The following is a 27,451-nucleotide window of genomic DNA, read 5'->3' as shown; positions in this document are numbered from 1 at the left end:
CCTACTTCTAAATCAAAAGTGCTTTGCTACCTTCATTACTCTGTGTGCCCCACTGATGACGAGTAACAAACAAACAAGCAAAAATTCCTCCTCTTACACCAGACTGCAGAGGCCTGCTGCTTGGGAGGGAGGCAACCCATTCCTTCATCACTGAGATTCATTCATTCATTCTTTAAATTGTATTTACTGAGCCCTTACTGTGTACAGAGCACTGTACTAAACACTTGGAAAGTACAATTTGGCTTGATGACCCTTCCCATTTTGGCCTTTTCCAGCCTTCTACCAAATTCCCATCAGCCTCCACTCACCCCCTGGTGCTCTGGGAGTCTCTGGTCAGCTCCAGAGCCTAGACAACTCGGAAACAAGGGAGAGATCTGCACAGAACCCCCACCTAGGCATTTCAGCAAGCAACTGTCAATTTTTTTATGGTATCTTTAATCAGGTACTCTGTGCCAGACACCTTACAAAACACTGGTGTAGTTAGAGGCTAATCAGGTTGGACTCAGTCCATGTCCCGCACTGAGCTCAGAGTTTTCATCCCCATTTTACAGATTAGGTAACTGAGGCACAGGGAAGTTAAGTGACTTGCCCAGGGTTACACAGCAAAAAAAATGGTGGAGCTGGGATTAGAATCCAGGTCATGCTGGTTCTTGTGATATAGTGGCTAGGGTGCTATCCACTATCCACTACTGTCAGTTCACTCTGGGCTTCAGCCCACTCCCACTTGCACAATCATATGACCTCTACCCGCTGACTCTGGTGACTTTGATCTGGCCCGGGGAACAGTTTGACACAAATGACTGTTTCACAGACCTCCTTGGCATTTCGGGAAAGAAAATCTGGTCAGGACACTGTGGACAGGTGTCTACCAACTTTGTTGTACTGAACTTCAGTTCAGTGCTCTGCACACAGTAAGCACTCAATCAGAATCATTGATCGATCGATTGCTTGATTACAAACCACTTAGTGCATGGCTTGGCACGCAATAAGCCCTTAATAAATGCCATTGACTGGTTGGTTGATTTTTCAAGAGTTCAGCTTTGTGCTGAAGAGACCACAGCAAGTTCGGCACCAAGGTTATTTGAATTTCAGTTCCCGAAATGTTCATGGAAGAGACAAGAGCGATGGTTCTAAAGAGAGTCACCATCCATCATCCTGATGGAAGTTACATGATCACTGTCTTTCTGGTGTCAGAAAAAATTGATGATTACATTTTTTAAGTATGACTTACCCTACCCCGTTGGCCGGAATCTATATTTCCCAGGACCACAGTTTATCTCCAAGATCTCATAGCATTATTCACTGCAGGAGTTTAGCTTTCAAGCAATAATATCCACAGGACACAGTGTTAAAGGAGTCACTTTCTAAAGTCAGATTAGATGAAAATCAGAGTCACATATATAATAATAAGGAGAAGGGAAGAAGCCTTCATGGTCCAGGTGGCATTAAGCCCCTAATGAATCCATTCCTTTGTCTCAGATCATCTCTCTAAAACACAGTGGAGTTCTCAAGAAGCAAAGGAAAGCCATTGTCTCTGTCCAGACCCGGAAAATGGCCTCCAAGAGATGTTTGCAGAAAGAAAGAGCAGGTTGGGATGGTGGCCCCCGCTTGTTTGCTAAATAATAGTAAATGTTAGCTCAAAGAAGGTCTCTGCCCTACAGGGTGAGAAGGAAGAACAGCTAAGTGTGAAAAAGAGCGCCCTGAAAACTGTTACTATAGCTACTGCAAGGGGAACCATTGCTATAACAACAGAGAGAGACCACCTGTTTCCAGCGGGAAGGAAAAGGGAGAAAGAGTGGGCTCATTTCCATAGCAACAGAGATTTGGCTAGACGATACCGTGGTGCCATTATTAATGACTGTTAATCGATCTACAGCATCTGGCCGGATAAACACTGGCCCTCTGCTAGGACTTGCAATAGAGGCAATTGGATTTGCCTAGAGAACTCGAGATAGGGGAGATCACTAGGGTCTTCTGGAGGATGGAGTGAGGCCAAAGCAGTAGTCCCTGCCTCCCTAGACAATCCTGAGAAAGTCCCTCTCTGCACCTTGGGGCATCCTACAGGGTCAGGCCATGACACCTCAGAGAAAGGAGCAGGGATTGTGATCTGGAGTTAGGGACCCTTGAAGGCCCGGACTCAGGCTGATGGAACTACAGAGCACTACTCTCCCTCACTGACAGCAAGTATGCACTTCGTGTTTGTACTCCGAGTCATCTCAGGCAGTGGGGCTCAGGGTTGAAGTATCTCCCACCCAAGCCTTTGGTGGCACCAGAGGAGAAGATTCCGACTGGCTGGGAACTGGGGAATCAATCAGTCAATCAACTGTATTTATTGAGCACTTACTGTGTGCAGAGCACTGTACTAAGTGCTTGGGAAGTACAAGCTGGCAACATATAGAGACAGTCCCTACCCAACAGTGGGCTCATAGTCTAGAAGGGGGAGACAGAGAACAAAACCAAACATACTAACAAAATAAAATAAATAGAATAGATAGGTACAAGTAAAATAAATAAATAGAGTAATAAATATGTACAAACATATATACATATATATGTGTGCTGTGGGGAAGGGAAGGAGGTAAGATGTGGGGGATGGAGAGGGGGATGAGGGGGAGAGGAAGGAAGGGGCTCAGTCTGGGAAGGCCTCCTGGAGGAGATGAGCTCTCAGTAGGGCCTTGAAGGGAGGAAGAGAGCTAGCTCAGAGGATGGACAGACGGAGGGCATTCCAGGCCCGGGGGTCGATGGTGGGACAGGAAGGCTGAGTAGGTGTGAATGAGGTTGTCATTAATGTAACTTGGTGATAACAAGGGCCTTTTTCCCGGGGTGGGGTCAGTCAGGACCGGACCTGGAAGAGGGGTTGGGGGCACTATAAGGAAGGTCGCTTAAGTGGTGGTGGTGGCGGGGGGGGGGGGAGCAGGGGGCATCTATGGGGAATTGCTTAAGGTTACTGTTTGGGAATTGGGGAGGAGATGAAAGGGCTATAAGGGCAATCTGGTGTGATCCTTCCCTCTCCACTGGGATCCCGTAGACTGTGAGTTCTGTGTGACAGGAACTGCGCCTGATCCGACGGTACTGTATCTACCCCAGTGCTTAGTACAGGGTCCGGCATAGTAAGTGCTTATCATTAATTTATGGAGGGCCTTCCTCCCCCAGGATGCTGCCAGAAATGCAGCCCAGAGCCAGAGACTTCTGGTCTCAGCCTGGTCTGGAGGCCCCAACTGGAGGAGTAAGGATGCTGTGATGGGGGAAGGGAGTTCCCTCCCCCCACTCTCTCTCTCCCCCCCACCTTCACAGAGCAGACAGGGGAACTTTGACCAAGTGGTCCCCACCCTTAGCTTCAGTTACTGGATGATCCCGGGTGATTCCCTGAGTTCACAGCTCCTCAATATCCTGGAGGGCCACTGGTTCCACCCTAGGGCCGATGTTGGGCCACAGAGCCTGGTGAGCATCACCCTGGTGGACGGCAGGTGGGGATGGCTGTCCAGCCCCGAACTGCCAACCAACCAGCTCAGGGGCTCCCAACCCCGTCCCTTGGTCTTGTTCCATCCATGGGTCAGCAGTGGCCCTCAGAACTGGCCTCTGCTGGGTTAGGGAAGGGAAGGGCTCTCACCTTTGGGGTGCTCCTGCAGGGTTTGGACTTAGTCTGGATTGGCAAACGGAATATCTGTGTTGGGCCTCTCAGCTTGCCCAGTTTGGCACTGCTCTCCATGGGGCCATGGAAGGAGGCAGTGGTGGAAGGGCCAAACAAGAAGGGAAGTGTCACGTTTTGGAGGATGGAATGGGGAAAAAACCCCTCCTGATTGGCCCTCATTCTCCAAACAAGAAGTCAACTGGGGCCCCCATCCACTGGGCTAACCTGAGACAAGACTAGAGCAATCTGGATAGTGTCCATTCAGAAACCACTTGAAGGTCTGCCCAGCCCAAACCATTACAGTAATTGATTCATATTAATGTCTGTCTCCCCCTCTGGACTATAAACTCGTTGTGGGCAGGGAACATGTCAAACAACTCTGTTGTACTGTACTCTCTCAAGCACTTAATTCAGTGCTCTGCACACAGTAAGCTTCAATAAATACGATTGATTGATTCTCCCTGGAAGACCTGGAATTTACCTCTTCCCAGATGGAAAAGGAGGCTTCTCAAAGGATCAGCCTATGCCTGTCTGGGCACCTCATCAACCCCATGATGCCTCTACAGCCTCAGAGCGCCGGGGATTCATCATTCAGCCCCTTTTGCTTCAGGCCTCAAGAAGCTGACAATCTAAAGAAGGGGCCAAGATTAAACCACAAACCATCAGCAAGAACACAGACAGAGAGATAGAGCCAGCGTCAAAGTGAACTGAAAGTATGGAGTGGGTCAGAGGTTCTGCTCACTGGTTAAAGGATACGTGGGATTCATAAGGGAAAATTTATTGGAGCAGGCTGCCTAGAGTTGCCTTTTAGCGGAGAGTGAGAACCTTGCACAGAAGCAGGCAGATAGTGGAAGTCAGGGTTTTAGGATATTCTGGATTCTTTCAGGTGGGGTAGCATGTTCATTGGTGAGAGGGATTCTGGGTGATAAGCAAGAAATGCTCATTTTTGAAGTTTAGGTTGAGTGCAAGATCCTTCAGCTAAATGTGAGTTATTTATGGCATTCCCATTTTGTTGAATTTTGATCATCAATTCATTTTCAAGTGTCACACTCAATCTGCTAACATTTACATGAATAATATAGCGTAGACACAAATTGGGGGTTTGGGATGGCTAGTTGCTAAAGGCATTACCTTGTGCTGGGCTAAATGAGGAATAGTTTCACTATGCATAGTTACTTTCCATCTCCATCAGACCAAGATAGAATGCCTAGGAGAAAATCTGTCTTCTGGAAGGCCGCAGGAACATCCCATAAGTCCCTGCTCCAGCATGGCAGAGAAAAGAAGCCGACATAGCTTCCCTTCTTAACCTTCAGAATGTGGGAAAGATTTTGGCGCTGAGCTACAAGGAGCCCTGAGATCCCTCATTCCTTGGGTTTCAGTGCTCCATTGCTCTTTGTAGAGTCATCACATTTCCTGACTTTTAGCTTTTTATTACTTCAATCTAATAACAATAGTGGTATTTGTTAAACATTTACTAAGGACCCTCCTCCTTAAACCCTGATCCCCAAGTGGCACAGAAACTGCTTCTGACCAGACTTTCTCATGCTTGGAACATAGAAAGCACTTAACAAATACCTTTGTAATTATTATCATGATAATGATGATGATTATAATCAGGATACACACAGTCCCTGTTCACACAGAACTCATGGGGAAGGAGAACAGGTATTTTAACCCCATTTTACAGATGAGGGAACTGAGGTACAGAGTTTTTAAGTAACTTGCCCTAGGTCACAGAGCAGTCCAACAGTGGGAACCTGGATTAGAATACAGGTCTCCTTACTCTCAGAGACTGTTTGTAGTGGGCAGGGAGCATACTAATAATAATAATAATTGTAATAATTATGGTATTTGCTAATCGCTTACTATATGTCAAGTCCCCTCTCAGGGTCGCACCTGGAGAATTTCCAGTACTCTACCAGTTTCAGCTACGGGAGGGAGAGTCAAACTGAGGCCTTCCCATTTCATTCCTAGCTTGGGTAGTAGCTAGCAAGTGGAAGATAATCTGCTACAAGTCAAAACTCACACATGCTGGGCAGCAGTGTCATGGGAAAGAGTCGAAGGCGGAGACTCAAGCTTGCTGCCAGAAAAGCAGCAGTGGTAAAACCACTTCCACATTTTTACCACAAAAACTCTATGGACACACTACTGGAACGATTGCAGATGGAGAGCGAAGCTTTCTGGGAGAGATGTGTCCATGGCGTCACTATGGGTTAGAAATGACTCGACGGCGTAAGACAATATGTCAAGAACTGTATTAAGCACTGGGGTAGATACAAGGTAATCAGGTTGTCCCATGTGGGGCTTACAGTCTTAATCCCCATTTTTATAGATGAGGTAACTGAGGCACAAAGAAGTTAAATGAATTGCCCAAGGTCACACAGCAGAGAGGCGGCAGAGCCAGGATTAGAACCTACATCCTCTGACTCTCCAAAATCGACGGTGGGGGGGGGGGGGCGGTCCCCCAATGGTTGGGGAGCTCACCAAAATCCGTGGGGGAGGGGGGCTCCCTCAAATAATAATAATAATAATAATGATGGCATTTGTTTAGCGCTTACTATGTGCAAAGCACTGTTCTAAGCACTGGGGAGGATACAAGGTGATCAGGTTGTCCCACGTGGGGCTCACAGTCTTAATCCCCATTTTACAGATAAGGTAACTGAGGCACAGAGAAGCTGACAAGCAGTGGAGCCGGGATTAGAACCCATAACCTCTGACTCCCAAGCCCTTGCTCTTTCCACTGAGCCACGCTGCTCCACGGTGTGGGGGCTTAGTAGGAGGATTAAAACAAAGGGGTGAGGAGCACAGAGGGCCAAGGAGTAGAAGAAGCAGAAGGCGAGAGAGCAGACAAATGGTGGCAGATCAACTCTGTAGTGCTGTACTCTCCCAAGAGTTTAGTCCAATGCTCTGCACACAGTAAGCCCTCAATAAGTACAACTGATTAATAATTCATTGTTCTGCTTTTTCTAGGCCACACTGCTTCTCTTTCCCAACTCGCTCTTAGTTTGTAAGACCCCTGGGGAGCAGGGACCATATCCAATTCAAGCTTGTACTTTGTTCTCATTGCTTAGTACAAGAGCTTTGCACTCAAGAGATACTTAATAATTACTACTGAAAGAATGAACAGGGTCCTGACAAGCTAAGTAGGTGTGGACAGATATCAGTCACTAATTAAAGTTTGTTACATTTCCAAATTAATGTGCTTTACTTTCATCTTTGGAGCATATGTCATTTGCAGTATTTTTCATTGATATGAATCCATCTAACATACTGGTTGTAATAATAGCATTTATTAAGCACTCATTGTGTAAATAGCACTGTACTAAGTGCTAGGAGTTAATATAAAAGTAGGAATTAAACACACTCCCTGTCCCCTGTGGGACTCAAAATCTAAAAGTTTAAGAGGGGAGAAGGGGTGGGAGATAGATACAATAGGAGGAATGAAGCCAAAGTATTGAGACGTATCTGGAACTGTTTACTCTTTTTCTATCTTGTTGGGCCTGATGCATAGGGGCCCCTGGTAAAATGAGCAGAGAAATGAGATGTGTATTCTGGAGTACTTTCAACACAGTCTATTTAATGTAGGACTCGTTCTGCAGTTTTGCAAATCTTCCACCCTGCGATCTTCAGACTCAATTTATCAGTCTCCCATAGGACACCCCATCCTTGATGCGTTTTCTCTGTCTCCCCATGCATTGCTGGATAGTGTAACTATCCTAAGCCATAGAATTCACTGAATCAGTAAGGTTTGTGTGGCCATTGAAAATCTTTGGCCATGCATTCGAGTTTTTGTGGGGCAGCAGCCCTGAACTTCACTTAATTTTTCTAGGTTAACTGTTAATACAAAGAGCTGTATTAATGCTACAGAGTAATTTGCTTCAAGGAGAAAGCTGTTAGCATACACCAGCTCTGGGATGATACCAGCAGCTGGTTCATTCATTCATTCATTCATTCAATTGTATTTATTGAGTGCTTACTGTGTGCAGAGCACTGTACTAAGCGCTTGGGAAGTACAAGTTGGCAACATATAGAGACGGTCCCTACCCAACACCGGGCTCACAGTCCAAGCCTAGTTTAAATATCATGAGAAACTCTTTTCCTAGAGTTCTAGAATTCTCATCAAGAAGTCTTGAATATAGGTGGGTGAGTGCCCACACTCATTCCTTTGGGAACTGCTCTGCTTTCCCAGTTTCAAGTACCCTTACTACACAGATGATGCCCAAATCTATGCTGATGCCCAAATCTAACGCTCCAGCCCTGACCCCTCTCTTTTTCTGCATTCCCACATCTCTTCCTGTCTCCAGGACATCTTTTCATGGATGTCCCATCAGCACTTTTAGCTCAATATGTCCAAAATTGAACTTCTCACTTTAGCTCCCAAATCCTTTTCTCCTCCAAACATTTACATCAGTACTGTCAACACCATCATTTACCCATCATTCAAGTCCACAACCTTGGCTAAATCCTTGACTCCTAGTCTTTCATTCAGTCTCCATTGTCAGTCACCAAATCCTGTTGGATCTTCCTTTATATCATCTCTAGAATCCGTCCTTTTCTCTCCATCCAAACTGCCACTCACCTGTACCAAGCTCTAGGCATATTCCAATTGGATTACTGCTTCAGCCTCCTCACAAACCTCTCTGCCTCAATCAATCAATCAATGGTATTTATTTAAAGTGTTCATTGTATGCAGTGCACTACCTAGGTGCTTGGGAGGAAACAATAGGGTGGAGTTGATAGAGAAGTTTCCTGCCCACACACAAGAGCTTATGGTCTTGAGTGGGAAAAAGATGTTAAAATAAATTACTGATAAGGAGAATGGGACAGTGAAAGATTATGCCCAGAAATGCTGTGGATCTGAGGGTGGGGTGAATATCAATAATAATAATAATGATGGTATTTGCTACGTGCTTACTATATGCCAGGCAGTGTACTAAGCCTTGGGGTGGATACAAACGAATCTGGTCAGATCCAGTCCCAGTCCCAAATGGGGCTCATGGTCTTAATCCCCATTTTACAGATGAAGTAACTGAGGCCAGGAGAAGTGAAACTCAACTTAAATTTAGCATGTTCAAAACAGAGCTCTTTATCTTCCCTCCCAAACCCTGTCCTCCCCCTGACTTTCCCATCACTGTAAATGGCTCCAGCATCCTTCCTGTCTCACAAGCCTGTCTCACAAGGATACTGGGCATTATCCTTGACTTCTCTCTGTCATTCAACCCACATTTTCAATCTCTCACCAAATCCGGTCAGTCTCACCTTCACGACATCGCTAAAATCTGCCCTTCCCTCTCCATCCAAACTGTTAGCACATTAATAACAGTCACTCATCCTATCCTGCCTGGATTACTGCATCAGCCTCCTTGCTGACCTCCCAGTCTCCTGTCTCTCCCCACTTCAGTGCATACTTCCTTCTCCTGCCCAGATCATTTTTCTACAAAAACGTTCAGGCCATGTCACACCCCTCCTCAAAAAAAATCCACTGGTTGCCCATCGACCTCCATATCAAACAAAAACTTCTCACAATTGGCTTTAAAGCACTCCATCACCTTGTCCCCTCCTACCTCACCTTGCTTTTCTCCTTCTACAGCCCAGCCCACATACTTCGTTTCTCTACTGCTAACCTTCTCAATGAGCCTCAAACTCAACCTTTCTCGTTGCCGACCACTAGCCCACATCCTGCCTCTGGCCTGGAATGCCCTCCCTCCTCAAATCTGACAGACAATTACTCTTCCCCGATTCAAAGCCTTGTAGAAGGCACACCCCCTCCAGACTGAGCTCCACTTTTCCTCATCTCACATTCCCTTCTGCATTGCCCTGACTTGCTCCCTTTGCTCCCCCCCTCCTCCCAGCCCCAAGCACTTAAATTCATATCTAAAATTTAATGTATTTGTATTGATTTCTTTCTTCCCATCTCTAGACTGTAAGCTCATCGTGGGCAGAGAATGTTACTGTTTTTTGTTGTGTTGCACTTTCCCAAGCACTTAGTACAGTGCTCAGCACATAGTAAGCACTCAATAAATATGAATGAATGTACCAGACAATGTACCAAGCACTGGGATATATACAAACAAATCAGGTTGGATGCAGTCCATGTCCCACATGGAGCTTACAGTCTTAATCCCCATTTTACAGATAAGGTATCTGAGTCACAGAGAAGTAAAGTGACTTCCCCACGGTCACACAGCAGACAAGCAGAAGAGCTGGGATTAGAAGCCGGGTCCTCTGATTTCCAAGCCCGTGCTCTTTCCACTATGCCATGCTGCTTCTCTTCACTCCATACCTCCCAAGCACTTAGATACTCATCCCATATCCATCCCCACAGCATTTCTGTGCATATATTTATACACAATTACCCCTCTTCTATCTGTATGTTATTGTGTTATCCATCTTCCACACTAAATTGTAAGATTCTTGATAGAAGAGATAATGTTAACTGATTTTATTGTGCTCTCCAAAGCACTTAGGATAGACTGACTGGTTGATTTGTTTGGGAAAGGACTGGTTTGAAGGAACCTGGTGGGGATTGTTTTCCAATGGTGTGATTACAATGTAATAGACCTTGATCTGCCATTCCTCTTAGTAGTTCCAAACATTTCTCACATTCATTAACTTCTTTCTTCCCACCTCTAGACTGTAAGCTCATCATGGGCAGAGACTGTCACTGTTTTTTGTTGTGTTGTTGTTGTGTTGTACTTTCCCAATGTACCTGTAATCTGCATAATGTCCTTTAGAAGAAGAACAGAGGCTGAAGAGAAAAGGTGAAGATTACTCATGTTGGAAACAGGTACTAAGCTCTCACTCTGCACCAGGGAGTTGAATTCTGCTTCCTGACAAAATTTAGGTCGCTCGATGATGATTCCAACTGGGAAAAACTTTTCTGGAAATTTTAGCATTTTTGCCAAAAGAATATGCTCACGACTTTCAAAAGCCTAGTATCTACATGGTTTCAATCATATATTATTCTGTGATATTTCTGAAGCATTTGGTTGTTAATCAAATTCTTACATTCCTTTAATTTCCCCAGGAGAGTTTTTAATAACCTTTGCCTCATTTTTATTCGAGGAATAGCTAAATGGGGGTTTTGAAGCAAAATGGCAGATGGTAACTTTTAGCTTTGCATGGGTTGCAGCTCTTCTCTTTAAATGATATAAAAATGGAGAAATTGTTGATTTAAAGTGAAGGAATTATAACACTAGAGATGTTAGAGATACCAAGAGAAATAAGGAGAAGAATGGCAATTAAGTGCTTACTATGTACCAAACGCTGGGGTGGATACAAGCAAATCAGGTTGGACATAGTCCCTGCTCCATACAGTGTTCACAATCTTAATCCCCATTTTGCAGATGAGGTAACTGAGGTACAGAGAAGTTAAGTGATTTGCCCAAGGTCACACAGCAGACAAGTGGCAAATCTTACTAACCATTACTAACGAAGATGGTGTGCTGTGTTCACCTCAAAAATGAATGGAGAGTTGAAAACTTGGGCATTTGACAAGCTCAGGATTTTGATTCTATCTTGGGAAGAAAACAGGGTAGGATACATGTGGGACAGAGATAGTATCTGAATCTACCCCAGTACTTAGCCTTGACATCCCTGCTGAGTGTAAACACCTGAAAGTCACCTCTGCTCTGTGGAGACTTGACCCTTACTTGTTTCCCAAACTACCTCTTAAATGTCAAATCTCTTAAACTAAGAGCCCCATGTTGGGCAGGAACTGTATCTGACATGATTGTACCTACCCCAGTGTTTGGCACATTGTAAGCACTTAATAAATACCACAATTATCATAATTAGCATTATCTACTTTTCCCCTCTAGACTTTAAACTCATCATGGGCAGGGAAGGTGTCTACCAACTCTATTGTATTGGATTTTCCCAAGTGCTTAGCACAGTGCTTTGCATGCAATAACTGCTTAATAAATACCACTGATCAATCTGGCTAGGTGGGTTTTGATCCCTGGAGGAAAGTGTCTGAGAGATGAGGTGATTATTAAGAATGGAACACGGGTGAAATGCTGAATTTGGGGAGAAGCAGACTGACGGATTCCTGAATGATGGCTCTTCTAACAAGTTGCTTCTTGATTCAAACATGATCAAAAGCGTTCCCATGAGTATAAAATGTGAAAGGACACATTTGCTCATTTTGTTCATGAATGTGGCTCAGTGGAAAGAGCCCGGGTTTGGGAGTCAGAGGTCATGGGTGCTAATCCCAGCTCCTCCAACTGTCAGCCGTGTGACTTTGGGCAAGCCACTTAACTTCTCTGTGCCTCAGTTACCTCATCTGTAAATTGGGGATTAAGACTGTGAGCCCCCTGTGGGACAACCTGATCACCTTGTAACCCCCCTGTGCTTAGAACAGTGCTTTGCACATAGTAAGCGCTTAACAAATATCATCATTATCATTATTATTCTCTGGCCCTTTTCCACTAAAAGTGGAAAACTTTACTCAGCATGACCTGTTGCTATCAGGACTTGAGTTTAACTTGTTTAGCAGTAGTTGAGAGGGTTTGGGCAGAACAATTCATATTCTCTCACCCAATCCCCTTGTGTCCCTGGACGTGTTGAACTCATGTTTTGTTTTGTTGTCTGTCTCCCCCTTCTAGACTGTGAGCCAGTTGTTGGGTAGGGACCATCTCTATATGTTGCCAACTTGTACTTCCCAAGTGCTTAGTACAGTGCTCTGCACACAGTAAGCGCTCAATAAATATGACTGAATGAATGAATGAACTCACAGTGTTCAAATTTTATTGAAACTTCCATCCAGTGTAAAGCAGGATTCTTACTCTCCCAAGTGTTTAGCTCTGTGCTCTGCACACAGAAGCAGCGTAGCTTAGTCGAAAGAGCCCGGGTTTGGGAGTCAGAGGACGTGGGTTCTAATCCCGGCTCTGCCACTGGTCTGCTGTGTGACACTGGGCAAACCACTTAACTTCTCTGTGCCTCAGTTACCTCATCTGTGAAATGGGGTTTAAGACTGTGAGTCCCACATGGGACAGCCTGATTATCTTGTGTTTACCCCAGCTCTTAGAACAGTTCTTGGCACATAGTAGGTGCTTAAGAAATACCATAATAATAATAATAAAGACCACTGATTGATTGACTGGTTAGGACTGGGCTGGTAGGGGGAATGGGTGCAATCTGTGAACCCAGAAGTGAATATCTGAGACTGTGGCAGCACTAAGGCCATCGTTGAAGACAGTATACGAATTCTTCCAATGGCCTGCTCTCGCCCAAGTTCTGTGATACCATCTCCAACACGACCAAGTCAGGCCCTGCAAGTGCCTACTTTCTGGGGAAAGTGTGAGCTCTCTGTGGGCAGAGAATGTCACTGTTTATTGTACTTTCCCAAGCGCTTAGTACAACAATAAGCGCTTAATAATTATGATTGAATGAATGAATGAGTTCTCATCATAACTCAGTGCCCGTCAGAGGGGTTATGATAGGCAAAAGACTCCTGTAGAGAGTGAAGTTGAAGGAGAGAAAATGACAAATGTGCAGCCTCTCCTTCACAGCAACCAGAAAGCCATAAGCCAGAGAAACCCTGATTCTCCAGAAGCCTCCCTTTCCGGATTAGGCTAATAGGAAAACACATAAAAAGACAAACATCTTACCCTCCTTATAGCCATCCTCTCTCACCTTTGACTTCTTGCCCAGACCCATCCTCTGGCCTGGAGCTCCCTCCCCTTCATATAATAGTGATAATAATAATAATGATAGCAATTACAATTGTGGTACTTGTTAAGTGCTTGCTAAATCAAGGACTATACTAAGCGCTGGAGTAGATACAACATGAGAAGCAGCATGGCTCAGTGGAAAGAACACAGGCTTTGGAGTCAGAGGTCAGGGATTCAAATTCCGGCTCCGCCAATTGTCAGCTGTGTGACATTGGGCAATTCACTTAACTTCTCTGTGCCTCAGTTACCTCATCTGTAAAATGGGGATTAAGACTGTGAGCCCACTTTGGGACAACCTGATCATCTTGTAACCTCCCCAGCGCTTAGAACAGTGCTTTGCACATAGTAAGCACTTTATAAATGCCATCATTATTATAATCGGGTCCCATATGGGGCTCAAAGTCTAAGTAGGAGGGAGAATAGGTATTGAATCCCCATTTTACAGATGAGGGAACTGAGGCTCAGAGAAGTGAAATGACTTCACCAAGGTCACACAGCAAACAAATGGTGAAGCTGAGATTAGAACCCAGGTCCTCTGATTTGCAGGCTTGGACTTTTTTCACTAGGCCATGGTGTTTCTCATATTCGACAGAGCGCCTCTCTCCCCACTTTCAAAGTCCTATTAAAAGCACATGTCCTCCAGGAAGCCTTCCCTGGATAGCCTTTATCTCCACACCCTATTTGCACTCCCACCTATCCCCTTGGGTTTGTAACCCCCACCTCACTATGCTCCTCTCCTCACAGTACTATGTACACATATCATTCAACTACTGCTTCCCATACCTGTAATTTATTTTAATACCAGTCTCCCCTGAGGATGCACAACATGTCTAATCCTTTCATTTAACTATACTCTCCCAAGTACTTAGTACTGTGCTCTTTGCGCATTAAGCTTTTAAGAAATATCACTGATTAATTGACTCCTGCTGTATGGACTCTGTGCTCTTTACGCATTAAGCTTTCAAGAAATATCACTGATTAATTGACTCCTGCTGTATGGATTCAATCTGTACACTGTTTATTGTTTCTGACTGAGACTCACACTTACAATGCACAAATGAAAGCAAAGCATTTGAAAAAAAAAAAAGATCCGCCTGAAAGCCATTAAGTGGCAGGAAACCATAAGGCCAGGCCTGAGTATCACTGGAAGGTGGCTAAACCTGTCATCTGATCAGGTGCCTCCTTAGAAAGCAAAATTCTGTGTCTTATTAGAACGGAAAACATCCCAAACCCCTAATACCTGCCTCAAGAGAGAAGACATCCAAAAGCTGGAATGGCTAATTATTCCAGACCAGATGTGTGCCACACTGTGTCTTCTCATGCTCTGATCTTTCCTCAAAAATCTCCCCAGCTTTGACCACCACCCCTGATGATTTCGGAGCAATTGGCCATGGGGTTCTAGGAGGCTTCTGGTTATGTGTCCTGAAAACAGGATCCAAGAAGATAAAGTGCATATTGGGAGGGAGGCAGGGCAGGGGAGAATGAATTCCTTAGTATTTATTTTTAATGGTATTTGTTAAGTGCCTTTTATGTACTATCAATCAATCAATCAATCAATCGTATTTATTGAGCGCTTACTATGTGCAGAGCACTGTACTAAGCGCTTGGGAAGTACAAATTGGCATCACATAGAGGCAGTCCCTACCCAACAGTGGGCTCACAGTCTAAAAGGGGGAGACAGAGAACAGAACCAAACATACCAACAAAATAAAATAAGTAGGATAGAAATGTACAAGCAAAATAAATAAATAAATAAATAGAGTAATAAATATGTACAACCATATATACATATATACAGGTGCTGTGGGGAAGGGAAGGAGGTAAGATGGGGGGATGGAGAGGGGGACGAGGGGGAGAGGAAAGAAGGGGCTCAGTCTGGGAAGGCCTCCTGGAGGAGGTGAGCTCTCAGCAGGGCCTTGAAGGGAGGAAGAAAGCTAGCTTGGCGGATGGGCAGAGGGAGGGCATTCCAGGCCCGGGGGATGACGTGGGCCGGGGGTCGATGGCGGGACAGGCGAGAGCGAGGTACAGTGAGGAGATTAGTGGTGGAGGAGTGGAGGGTGCGGGCTGGGCAGTAGAAGGAGAGAAGGGAGGTGAGGTAGGAGGGGGCGAGGTGATGGACAGCCTTGAAGCCCAGGGTGAGGAGTTTCTGCCTGATGCGCAGATTGATTGGTAGCCATTGGAGGTTTTTGAGGAGGGGAGTAATATGTCCAGAGCGTTTCTGGACAAAGATAATCCGGGCAGCAGCATGAAGTATGGATTGAAGTGGAGAGAGACACGAGGATGGGAGATCAGAGAGAAGGCTAGTGCAGTAGTCCAGACGGGATAGGATGAGAGCTTGAATGAGCAGGGTAGCAGTTTGGATGGAGAGGAAAGGGCGGATCTTGGCAATGTTGCGGAGCTGAGACCGGCAGGTTTTGGTGACGGCTTGGATGTGAGGGGTGAATGAGAGAGCGGAGTCGAGGATGACACCAAGGTTGCGGGCTTGTGAGACGGGAAGGATGGTAGTGCCGTCAACAGAGATGGGAAAGTCAGGGAGAGGACAAGGTTTGGGAGGGAAGACAAGGAGCTCAGTCTTCGACATGTTGAGCTTTAGGTGGCGGGCGGACATCCAGATGGAGATGTCCTGAAGGCAGGAGGAGATGCGAGCCTGGAGGGAGGGGGAGAGAGCAGGGGCAGAGATGTAGATCTGGGTGTCATCAGCGTAGAGATGATACTATGAGCTACTTATTATATATATATATATATATGTGTATATATATATATATATATATATATATATAGTGTACATATATATTATATATATAAATTACTTATTTATATTAATTTCTGACTCCCCCTCTAGACTAGAAGCTCATTGTAAGCAGAGAATGTGTCTGCTAATGCCATTGTACTATATTTTCCCAAGCACTTAGTACAATGCTCTGCACATAGAAGCTCTCAATAAATATTACTGTTTGATTCACTTATTATATTCCAGGCACGATATTAAGCACTGAGGTATATACAAGATCATCAGGTTGGACACAGTCCATGTCCCACATGGGGCTCACAGTCAATCTCCATTTTATAGATGAGGTAAGGCACAGAGGATTGAAGTGACTTTCCCAAAGTCACACATCAGACAAGTGGTGGAGTCAGAATTAGAACCTAGTTTTTCTGGCTCCTAGGTCTAGGTTCTTTCCACTAGGCCATGCTGCTTCTCGATTTTGAGCTGTTTACCTTTAGTGAACTAGAGGAAGGCAGTCGTATTCTCCACAGAAGCTGCTGAACAGGAGCACCATATGTATAATCATGATTATCATGATTTTCTGTCTATTGCTCCAGTTCTCTCCACACAGTGCACTAATTCATGATTTAGCAATCATAAAGCCCTCAAGTGATTCATACACATCAGTCAGGAATTTAGATTTGCAAAAACAGAAAAATTGTCAATGATGAAATACTACTACTACTATTAAAAAGGATGATAGTAATTGTGGCACTTAAGTGCTTGCTAAACCAAGGATTGTACTAAGTACTGGAGTACATGATAACTTGTACTTCCCAAGTGCTTAGTACAGTGCTCTGCACACAGTAAGCACTTAATAAATACAATTGAATGAATGAATGATAATCGGGGTCCCATAAGGAGCTCACAGTCTAAGTAGGAGGGAGAACAGCTATTGAATCCCCATTTTGCAGATGTGGGAAATGAGGCACAGAGGAGTGAAATGACTTGCCCAAAGTCACATAGCGGATGAGCGGTGGGTCTGGGATTAAAACCCAGGTCCTTTGACTCCCACGCCCAGGTTTTTTCTCCTAAGCCATACTGCATCTCGGTTTTGGGCCATTTCCCTTAAATGAAGGGAGGAATGCAATCATTTTCTCCACAAAAGCTGCTGAACAAGAGCACCGTATGTATAATCATGATTATTATGATTTTCCCTCTATTGCTCCAGCTTCTTCCACACAGTGCAGTAATTCATGATTTAGCAATCATAAAGCCCTCAAGTGATTCACACACATCGGTAAGGAATTTAGATTTGGAAAAACAGAAACATTTGAAACAATGAAATCGGTACCCATTCATTTTCACCTGTCACTTTTTAATTCAATACACTGCTGTCTAATAAATTATTTGTAAACCAGGCTCACTAATGATCATTTCACTGATACTCATGAACGAGGTAAAGTGTGGCCTATATTCAAAAAGGCATCATGAAAAATGGTTCCATCAGTTCGAGTCAGGGGAACACGATTCCATTTTTTAGAAACTTGATTGATAGATGGGGTGAGGCAGAAATGGAGGCATACTGGGAAAAGAGGTGTGGGTAAGGGATGGGCAGGGGGAAGAGGTGGGCATTCACAACTCCAGTGAGAGCTACTGTAGCTCATCCTGCAACCCTGGGGAGGAGTTGGGAAAACTAGTGGATAGAGCCTGGGCCTATGGATTCTAATCCTGGCTCTGCCACTTATCTGCTCGGTGACCTTGAGCAAGTCACTTCACTTCTCTGTGCCTCAGTTCCCTCATCTGTAGAATGGGGATTAAAACTGTGAGCCCCACGTGGGACACGAACTGTGTCCAAGCTGTTTATCTTGTATCTACCCCAGCGCTTAGAACGGTGATTGCCTGCCCTGTGCCACTAGGGAGTCCTGAGGCCAGACCACTCCAGCTGCAATGGGCTGCTGTCCCTAACTCTTTTACTGGCTATTCCACACCTTCCTGGCTATTTCCATCCCTGACACAGAACAAAGCAGGAGGAGCTGGGAAGACCTGACAGGCCAGCAAAAGCGAGCTTGCCAAAGATGGCTGTTTTGGAGAAGGTAGGGACATTGGGAACTGGACTCCTATTTTGACCTACCAGCCATCTGCTGGCCTGATGAGACCAGTCTCGTAAAATTCATTTGGGAAAATAGACAACTGTGACCTGGAGAATTGAAGTACATGATGAGGAGGTCAGACAGAGTTCATCCAATTGAAAGCAATGATGTACTTCGAGAAATAACACAGTTCTGCGAAGTAGAGGTTATTCAACTTACCCCTAGATGCTCAGTTCATAGAGGCTTTTTACTTTTATGGTAACAATATGATAGAAGCAGTAAAGTGAGCTGAGATATCCTGAAATTGGGGTCAATTTTGATCGGCACATCCACTCTTCCATAATCTGGAATCTTTTAGGGCTTAAAGTAGGCAAAATTTTCAGGAGCTATGCCACTTGTCAGCTGTGTGAACTTGAACAAGTCACTTCACTTCTCTGTGCCTCAGTTCTCTCATCTGTAAAATGGGGATAAAGATTGTGAGCCCCATGTGGGACAACCTTGATTACCTTGTATCCCTCCCCCAGCGCTTAGAACAGTGCTTGGCACATAGTAAGTGCTTAACAAATACCAAAAAAAAAAATCATTGGACTCAAAGATCTCACAAGCTTGGGAGGAACGTTCATTAATTCATTCAATTGTATTTATTGAGCGCTTACTGTGTGGAGAGCACTATACTAAGTGCTCAGAAAGCACAATTCAGCAACAAAGCGAGACAACCCCTGCCCTCAATGGGCTCACAGCCTAGAAGTGGGGAGTGGGGGTGGCGGGGGTGGGGGGGGGGGAGAAAGACATCAAAACAAATAAACAGGCATCAATAGCATCAATAAAAATAAATAGAATTATAGATGTGTGCACATCAGAACAAGTCAAACAGACAGTACAATGAATAAACAGAATTATAGATATGTACATATATACACAAGTGCTTTGGGGCGGGGAGGTGGGATAGAGCAAAGTGAGTGAAGTGGATTGAAGTGAGGGGGAGGAGGAGCTGAAGATACTAATATGTACATAAGTGCTATGTGAAGGAGGGAGGGGAGGGGAAGAGGTGGCAAATACCTAAATGCTTCAAAGGTATGGACGCAAATGCCCGGGTAACTCAGTAGGGAAGGAAAATGGAATGGGAAGAATAAAAATATCTTCTGTTAGAAAGATACTGTAATCAGGGTAAGATGATCCCTGTGGATTTTTTTAGGACATTATTTAATCTCTCTGCTTTTGTTTTTCCATTAATACAGTTGCCAATCCTTCAACAGAAGTAGCATGGCCTTGACTTCTCTGAGCCTCTGTGAAATGGGGATTAAGACTGTGAGCCCCACGTGAGACAAGGACTGTGTCCACCTGATTTTCTTGTATCCACCCCAGTGCTTAGTACAGTGTCTGGCTTATACGATACCATAATTATGAATTATTATTATTATCATTATTATATTGTTCGATAGAATATTGGAAGCATTAATAACAGAAAGTATTTCAAGCATGTCAAATTTCTTCTCAGAGCAGCTTGAAAAATATTTCAGGGCTAAGAAGAGCCCAGGCCAGGTGATGTTTTTAAATGCTTTTGTAAGGTCTATGAATACCGAAGAATAATAATAATTATGGCATTTGTTAAGTGCTTACTACATGCCAGGCACTGTACTAAGCACTGGGGTGGATACAAGCAAATCCGGTTGGACAGAGTCCATGTCCCACGTGGGGCTCACAGTCTTATTCCCCATTTTACAGATGAGGTAACTGAGGCACTGGGAAGTTAAATGACTTGCCCAAGGCCATACAGTAGACAAGTAGCAGAGCTGGGATTAGAACCCATCACCTTCCGACTCCCAGACCCATGCACTTTCTGCTATTCACTCATTCAATCGTATTTATTGAGCGCTTACTGTGTGCAGAGCACTGTACTAAGCGCTTGGGAAGTACACGTTGATATGCCATGCTGCCTCCCAATAGAAGTCTGATATTTTCTCTGCATCTCTCCTGGGCTGCAAAGTCCATCTTGCTCTAGGTCAGGAGCTATATTGCAGAGTATGCATGGAATGTGTCTGTTTATGGTTACGTTGTACTCTCCCGAGCGCTTAGTACAGTGCTCTGCACATAGTAAGTGCTCAGTAAATCCGATTGAATGAATTTATGGTCAACACTGTTCTTTGATTGTCATTTCCAGTTCAGCAAAACTACCTATTCCAGCTGTTGCCCACCCAGGGGTAGAGGGACCTATTTTGTCAATGGAATTCTGAATCCTGACTGCTAGTATCATCCCAGGAAGTTTATTACAGGGGGCTTATTCCATGAGCCCCAGAAAATGTTGAATTCCTATTGAGAGTCAAGTGCTGGGGGGATAGACTAGCATGGAACAATGTTATCAAGAAGTGAATGGCTCTTCTTGAGCAAAAATTTTGAATGAAAAAAGAAACGAGACAAAAGAGGAAATAACATCAGATATTATACGCATTAAGCCTGACAAGAAAGGGGTGGCCTTTTGGGGGGCGTCCAGTACAGTGGATCCCACAAATTCAGCCACGTTTCTACTCAAAGGGGACTCTCACTATTGGTAATAATAATTGTGATATTAAGTGCTTACTATGTGCCAGGTACTGTACTAAGCACTGGGATGGATACAAGCAAATCGGGTTGGACATCATCCTTGTTCGAGGCAGGATTAGAATCCAGGTCCTCCTGATGCCCAGGCCCATGCTCTATCCATTAGGTCACACTGCTTCCCTGAACACAGCAGTGGTATCTAATTCTAAAATGAAAAACAATTGAATATGTATTACAAGTGAGGTGAAAATATCAGCAGTTTCCCTGGAGATCTGGGAAGAGCCATACTGGATTACTACAGGGAAAATTAGAGACGTAGAATAGGGTGAAGTTAAGGGTTTTGACTGGTCAATTCCCAACTGTCACATGTCACACAATCACGTGAACCAAATTTCCTGGTTGACCCCATCAGACCCAGTCCTGAGCTAACGCAGAATGTCATCACATTTTATGATGTTCCCAAAATTCCTGCTTCTAGGCTGATGCAAGAAGATAGTCCAGGAGTGGGACAGGGAAGGAGGAGCAAACAGACTCTCCTCAGGGTGATAATTTCCCAAGGCCTCTTGGAGTAAAAGATTTCACACTGCAAGACTGAACACACTGGTGGGATTGGGAATGAGGCATTTTCTATGTGTAATAGAAGAATTGATTGAGAAGAGATGAAAAGGCTTTCAAAATAGACAGACAGTTTTGAGAAATGTATATGCATTAAAAAGTGTCATTTTAAGAGTAGTAGTAATAACAGAATATATTGAATGTACGCCTTATGCAGTGCACATTACATAACACTTGGAAAATGTTAAGTGAGAAAATGACATATTCTCTTCCCCCAAGGAGTTTATATCCTACTGGAGGAGGCAAACATAAAACTATTCCCTCTAGACTGTAAGTTCCCTCTAGATTTTAAGTTCCTTCTGGACAAGGAACATGTCTTCAAACTCTGTTACATTGTACTCCCCCACATGCTTAGTACAGTGCTCTGTACACGATAAATTCTCAGTAAATATGATTGATTAAAACGGAGTAAATGAAAATAGTAATTGATTGTACAATTGCATGAGTGGATTTATAGCTATGCACTTAGTACAGACCTCAGCACACAATAAGCGCTCAATAAATACCATTGATTGATTGAGGTAAAAAGGTAGGTAAAAGATATATTTAAGTGCTACAGGTGGCTGATGGGTTTATATGACTTGGGATTTTGGGAATTGCTAGGGAAAAGCATGATTTTTATTTTTTATGATATTTGGCAAGCATTTACTATGTGCCAGGCACTGTACTAAACTCCGTTATAGCTGCAACCTACATATTCATTCAACTCACTCAATCCACTCATTCAACCCACATATTCAATCCATCACTAAATCTTGCCGGTCCCGCCTTCATCGCTAAAATCGGCTCTTTTCTCTCCATCCAAATTGCTACCATATTAATACATTCACTCATCTTATCTCATCTGGATTACTGCATCAGCCTCTTTGCTGACTCCCAGTGGCCTTTCTCTTCCCACTCCATACTTCACTCCGCTGCCCGTATCATTTCTCTAAGAAATGTTCAGGACATGTTTCCCCACTCCTCAAAAAATTCTAGTGGCTGCCCATCCACCTCTGCATTACACAGAAATTCCTCACCATTGGCTTTAAAGCACGCAATCGCCATGTCCCCTTCTACCTCAGCTCGCTACTCTCCTAATACAAACCAGTCTGCACACTTCACTCCTCTAATGCTAATCTCACTATGCCTCAATTTTTTCTATCTCTCTGCCGACCCCTCACCCGCATCCTACCTCTGGCCTGGATCACCCCTCTTCCTCTAATCCAACAAGACAATCACTCCCTCCCCACCCTTCAAAGCCTTATTCAGCACATCTCCTCCAAAAGGTCTTCCCAGACTAAGCCCTCCTTTCCTCTTCTCTTCTGCATCACCCTGACTTGCTCTCTTTGTTCTTCCCCGCTCCCAGTCCCACAGCTCTTATCTACATATTTGTAATTTATTTATTTAAATTAATGCCTGTCTCCCCCTCTCTAGACTGTAAACTCATGTGCAGGGATTGTGTCTGTTTATTGTTGTATTGTACTCTCCCAAGCCCTTAGTGCAGTGTTTTGCACACAGTAAGCTCTCAATATGTTTAAATGAATGAACGAATGAATGAAATTCAAGATATTCAGGTTGGGCACAGTCCATGTCCCATTTAGGGTTCATTCTTTTAATCCCCATTTGACAGATGTGGTAACTGAGGCACAAAGACGTTAAGTGACTTGTCCAAGGTCACACACCAGACAAATGACTGAGTAGGGATTAGAACCCAGGTCCTCCTGACTCCCAGGCTTGTGCTGTTTCCACTCAGCCACAAACAACATGGTCTTTTAGGAGAGCTTGGAGTAGGGAGAAAATCGTTTTACTGGCCTGTTTACTTTTTATTTGTCTCTTTGCTGTCATTCCAGGAATACCAAATAGACATATTCTTTGCTCAAACCTGGACAGACAGCCGCCTTCGATTCAACAGCACGATGAAAATACTCACTCTGAACAGCAACATGGTTGGATTGATCTGGATCCCCGACACTATCTTCCGAAATTCCAAAACAGCAGAAGCTCATTGGATTACCACACCCAACCAACTCCTGAGGATATGGAATGATGGGAAAATCTTGTATACTTTGAGGTGAGCGTGGTTGAAGAGCATATGATTAGCATCGGCTATTAGCATCAGAAGTTCTGTGGTGATGTGAAATAGTGAAGTCAACTCCAAGCGTACAGGAGAAGAATCCATTCAACAGTGAGAGAGGTGACAAATGAAAATGGAACATCATTAAATCAGATCATTAAATCAGATCAATTACATTGGGGTACAGAAACTTTCATAGACACAGATGATTAAAAGAGTCAGAAACCTCCTGCTATTGATCATCCATGGGTCATCATATGCCTCGCTGGTCACATAGGACTGAAACTTTGAGCTAAGCAGGCTTTGACCCCAGGGGTCCAAAACTCAGCTGGGTATTAACTGTCGGAGACCTGGTGGAGATAAAGTTTTTACCTTCCCGGCTCTCTCTAGGAATGAGTCATTGGAGAATCGACATGATAAAGAAAATTAATGTAAACTCTGGAGAGTCAAAATATGCCATGTTTTTATTTTCTTGAAGATAATTTCACACTTTCATTTTGCTCCTAACTGGCTCAGACCCAGACAGAAAATAAACTCCCAAATCCCAGGGGCAAAGATATAGATATATCTAGGTAGATATAGATAGATATGGATATATATAGATGAAGATATAATTTCAGATATGGCCTTAGATAATGCCCTCTCTCCCAACAAGACTGTAAATCCAAAAGCGTCAGATGCCGTGAGATAATCTGTCTAAGCAGAATTGATGTTCATGTTATTGTCAGATAATTTGGCACATTCTAGGCAGCAAATAGCATCATGCCCTCAAGGAACCATGCAGCACCAACTAGACTCACAGCAGAGGATAGAGAAGGGACCACTTAAGGGAGAAGTGAGTGGTTAGAGAAGGAGAGCTCAGGAAGACCTTGAGGGTCTGCCCCCTTCACCACCAGTTTCCCATGTGAGGGGCTCCAATGATTTTTGTTTATCAGCACTTACTATGTATCATTTATTCAGTTCATTCATTCAGTCATATTTATTGAGCACCTACTGCATGCAAAGCACTATACTAAGCACTAGGGAAAGTACAATGTAACAATAAACAGACACATTCCCTGCCCACAAAAAGATAAGCTCTGGGGTAAAGAAGTTAACCAGATTGGGCTCAGTCCATGTCCCACACGGGCTCACAGTCTTAATCCCCGTTTAACAGATGAAATAACTAAGGCACAGAGAAGTATTGTGACTTTCCCAAGATCACACAGCAGACAGGTGGCAGATCCAGGATTAGAACCCAGGTCCTTCCGACTCCCAGGCCTCTGCTCTATCCACTAGACAATGCTGCTTCAGGCCACAGATCTGGTTCCCAAAAGGCAGAGGAATTCACCACCTTCTGATTTTCAAACTGATTTTCCTCTAATAGGCCAATGTGCCAGTCATGTTTTCCCAACTTCCTATCTTCTGTGTTAACCAAAAGGGACATTCTTCACAGACCCTGGCTGGGCCCTTTAACCAGCCAAATGACAAAGTCTATAAAAGATAAGCAAGGAAGACTGCATTGAAACTAACACTTTGCCTTAATTCATGGGAGGTTTGATAATTCCGGCAAAAACAGAATTTTCTGCTCAGCAAGAGGTCCTTTGTAAAATGTCTTCTCTGCTGGAGCTGGCCATACTGATTGTGTCCATGCCATTCTGAAAACTGACACTCTCAGCTAGGGGAGTGAGGGTTCATTGAAACCTTCATTAACAAATGCCTGCAGATCCAGAAACATCAGCATAAAGTACGATAAGCTAGAACTTCTCAGAATATGGCCATTCAGGTGACAGAAGGTTAAGTAAATGCAGAACAGAAATCTACCTCCTTGGCCAATTAAAAGTGTCTCTATAGCAAACCCCGGAAGAACCCAGTCAGGAGCATTCTGGAAATTTCAATAGACTCTCCCTCTCTTCTGTTGTCCTCTCAGTAAAGATTTCATGGGATCCTTTCTGGACAAACGGAATTGCTCAACTTGTGACACACCCTGTTTCCAAGGTACAAGGAAATGCGGTGGCATGTGAGTCCGTGGAAGGGGATAAAACATTTCAGATTCTTTCCTCCTCTAGTTGGGGCATTAGTTCCCAGTTGTCCACAAAGGGAAACGTGATTAAGCCTATGTCACCATGGGTTAGTGCTTTCCCAGCCCCTACAGCCTAAAATCTGAGACTCAACCTCTTCTCCTCAACTTCAAAGCCTTATCGAAGGCATATCTCCTCCAGAGGCCTTCCCTAAGCCTTCATCTGCTCTCTCAATCTTCTGTGTCACCTCTGAACTTGCATTTACACCCTTCATTTACCCCTCCCTTAGTCCCACAGCATTTAAGTGCATATCTGTAATTTATTTACCTAATGTCTGTCTCCCCCTTTAAACTGTAAACTCGTTGTTATCAGAGAACATGTATACCAACTCTGTTATACTCTACTTCCCAAGCACTCAGCGTAGTACTCTGCACACAGTAAACAGAGAAACCATCTCTGTATGTTCCCAGCTTGTACTTCCCAAGTGCTTAGTACAGTGCTCTGCAGAGTAAGCGCTCAATAAATACGATTGAATGAATGAACCAGCGTGACTTAGTGGAAAGAGTCCAGGCTTGGGAGTCAGAAGACGTGGGTTCTAATCCTGACTCCGCCACTTGTCTGCTGCGTGACCTGGGGCAAGTCAGTTAACTTCTCTGTGCCTCAGTTACCTCCTTTGTAAAATGGGGATGAAGACTGTGAAGCCCATGTGGGACAACCTGATTCCCTTGTATCTACCCTAGTTCTTAGAACAGTATTTGGCACATAGTAAGCACTTAACAAAAACCAAAATTATTACTATTATAAAACACTCACTAAATGTGACTGACTGATTGACTGAAACTTGTTAGAGATTGCTGACTTCTCAGAGCTAGACTCTCAGCTGGTCCCTCAGAGGGCTCAGGGAAACACTTTCGGGTGACTCCAAACCGAGTCTTGGATAGACAGTGTCTTTAATGACAATTACTCTGTTACTATCTGTTTCATCCAATGTTTAGGCTGAAACCAGCTTCCTGTAATATCCCCTGTCCAATTGCATTTGTAGTGAATTGACAACCGAGGGACATCACATCCTGTGGCCTTTTCAGAAGGATACTGAAGGGCTCATGTCCCTCCCCTGCCTAAATCTTTCCAGAGGTTACATTTTGGGCCACCCCATACCCGATGGGACATGACAGCCTGTCTCATCTGGGCCTCAGTGCTGGGGTCTGGAGTCGATAGAGCAGACCCTCACCTCTGATGTCCGGTTTCTCCTCAGGCTCACCATCAATGCGGAATGCCAGCTGCAGCTCCATAATTTCCCAATGGACGAACATTCCTGCCCTCTGATCTTCTCCAGCTGTAAGTACTACCCCCAGAAAAGAGATCCTAGCTGACCATGAGTGCCAACGGCAGTGGTGGCTAAATCCAGGGAGAGACTGCTGCTCCACTGGATTCCTGGGTCGTGGTGTCATTGTCTGCGTTCCCGAGTAACCTATGGTATTTTCTCTTTGGCATTTGAGACTGGAAATGTGTGACAGGAAAGTCTGGTGTTTGCTTTTCAACAAAGAAAAGTCACTCTGACCCTTTGGTTATGTGTTTAAAGGGTCTGTCCTTTGAGGAACACAGACTGGAGTCTGTTGAGGCTTTCCAGCCCTCCAAAGCAGCTGGATCAGGCAAAGAAAAGTCCTGCCCTTTTTGACTCTGTTAATTCCCTGCTCTATGTCCAGGGGGCTTTGCAGGGGTTTAGGTCTGTGTGAGAGGAGCCAGGCCTTAATGCCCATGTATGTCTCCGAAAAGAACAGCCTTGCCTCAAAGAAATCCGGGAAGGAGTGGCATTGACAGTTTTCTCTCTGTGCTCAAGGGCTCTTCCACCCTCTTTGCCTTTCCATTCAGAGTTCCCGGTTCAGGAAAAAAGGATCTAGGCAGTCTTGTCCACCGGGAAAGAGAAAATGGAAGTCTCAAATGGCATTATCTACAGGTTTAGATGAAGAAGGGGGAAGAGAGTTGACTTTTTTTCCAATAAAATCCTGGGAAGAGTGTACCCTCGATGCTCAGTAATGTCCCTAACCTCCTCTTGGGATTGGGAAGGCAGTAGTGTTGAGAGGTGGGAGACGAAGCAAGGAGACCCTGAAAAATGGGGAGGTGACGAGAAAGGATG

General features: G+C 44.4%; 1 protein-coding gene and 1 non-coding gene across 4 annotated transcripts in view; both read left to right on the top strand.

Annotated features, from left to right (window-relative positions):
* The window catches only part of GABRG3 (gamma-aminobutyric acid type A receptor subunit gamma3), a 423,309-nt gene that overhangs the window by 239,489 nt on the left and 156,369 nt on the right, over positions 1 to 27,451 (top strand). For all 3 annotated transcript variants that reach the window (XM_038760361.1, XM_038760363.1, XM_038760362.1), the window contains exons 4-5: positions 23,091 to 23,311; positions 26,570 to 26,652. In XM_038760361.1, the coding sequence (XP_038616289.1) occupies positions 23,091 to 23,311; positions 26,570 to 26,652 (304 nt within the window). The remainder of the gene's footprint in view (positions 1 to 23,090; positions 23,312 to 26,569; positions 26,653 to 27,451) is intronic.
* Positions 5,510 to 5,647, top strand: LOC119940470. The gene has a single exon (XR_005454948.1). It is a non-coding gene; the product is annotated as a small nucleolar RNA SNORA7 (small nucleolar RNA).

Source organism: Tachyglossus aculeatus, chromosome 18 (assembly GCF_015852505.1).
Source record: "Tachyglossus aculeatus isolate mTacAcu1 chromosome 18, mTacAcu1.pri, whole genome shotgun sequence".
Classification (NCBI taxonomy): domain Eukaryota; kingdom Metazoa; phylum Chordata; class Mammalia; order Monotremata; family Tachyglossidae; genus Tachyglossus; species Tachyglossus aculeatus.
The sequence above is the reverse complement of the archived record's forward strand: the minus strand, read 5'-3'. Positions and strand labels throughout refer to the sequence as shown.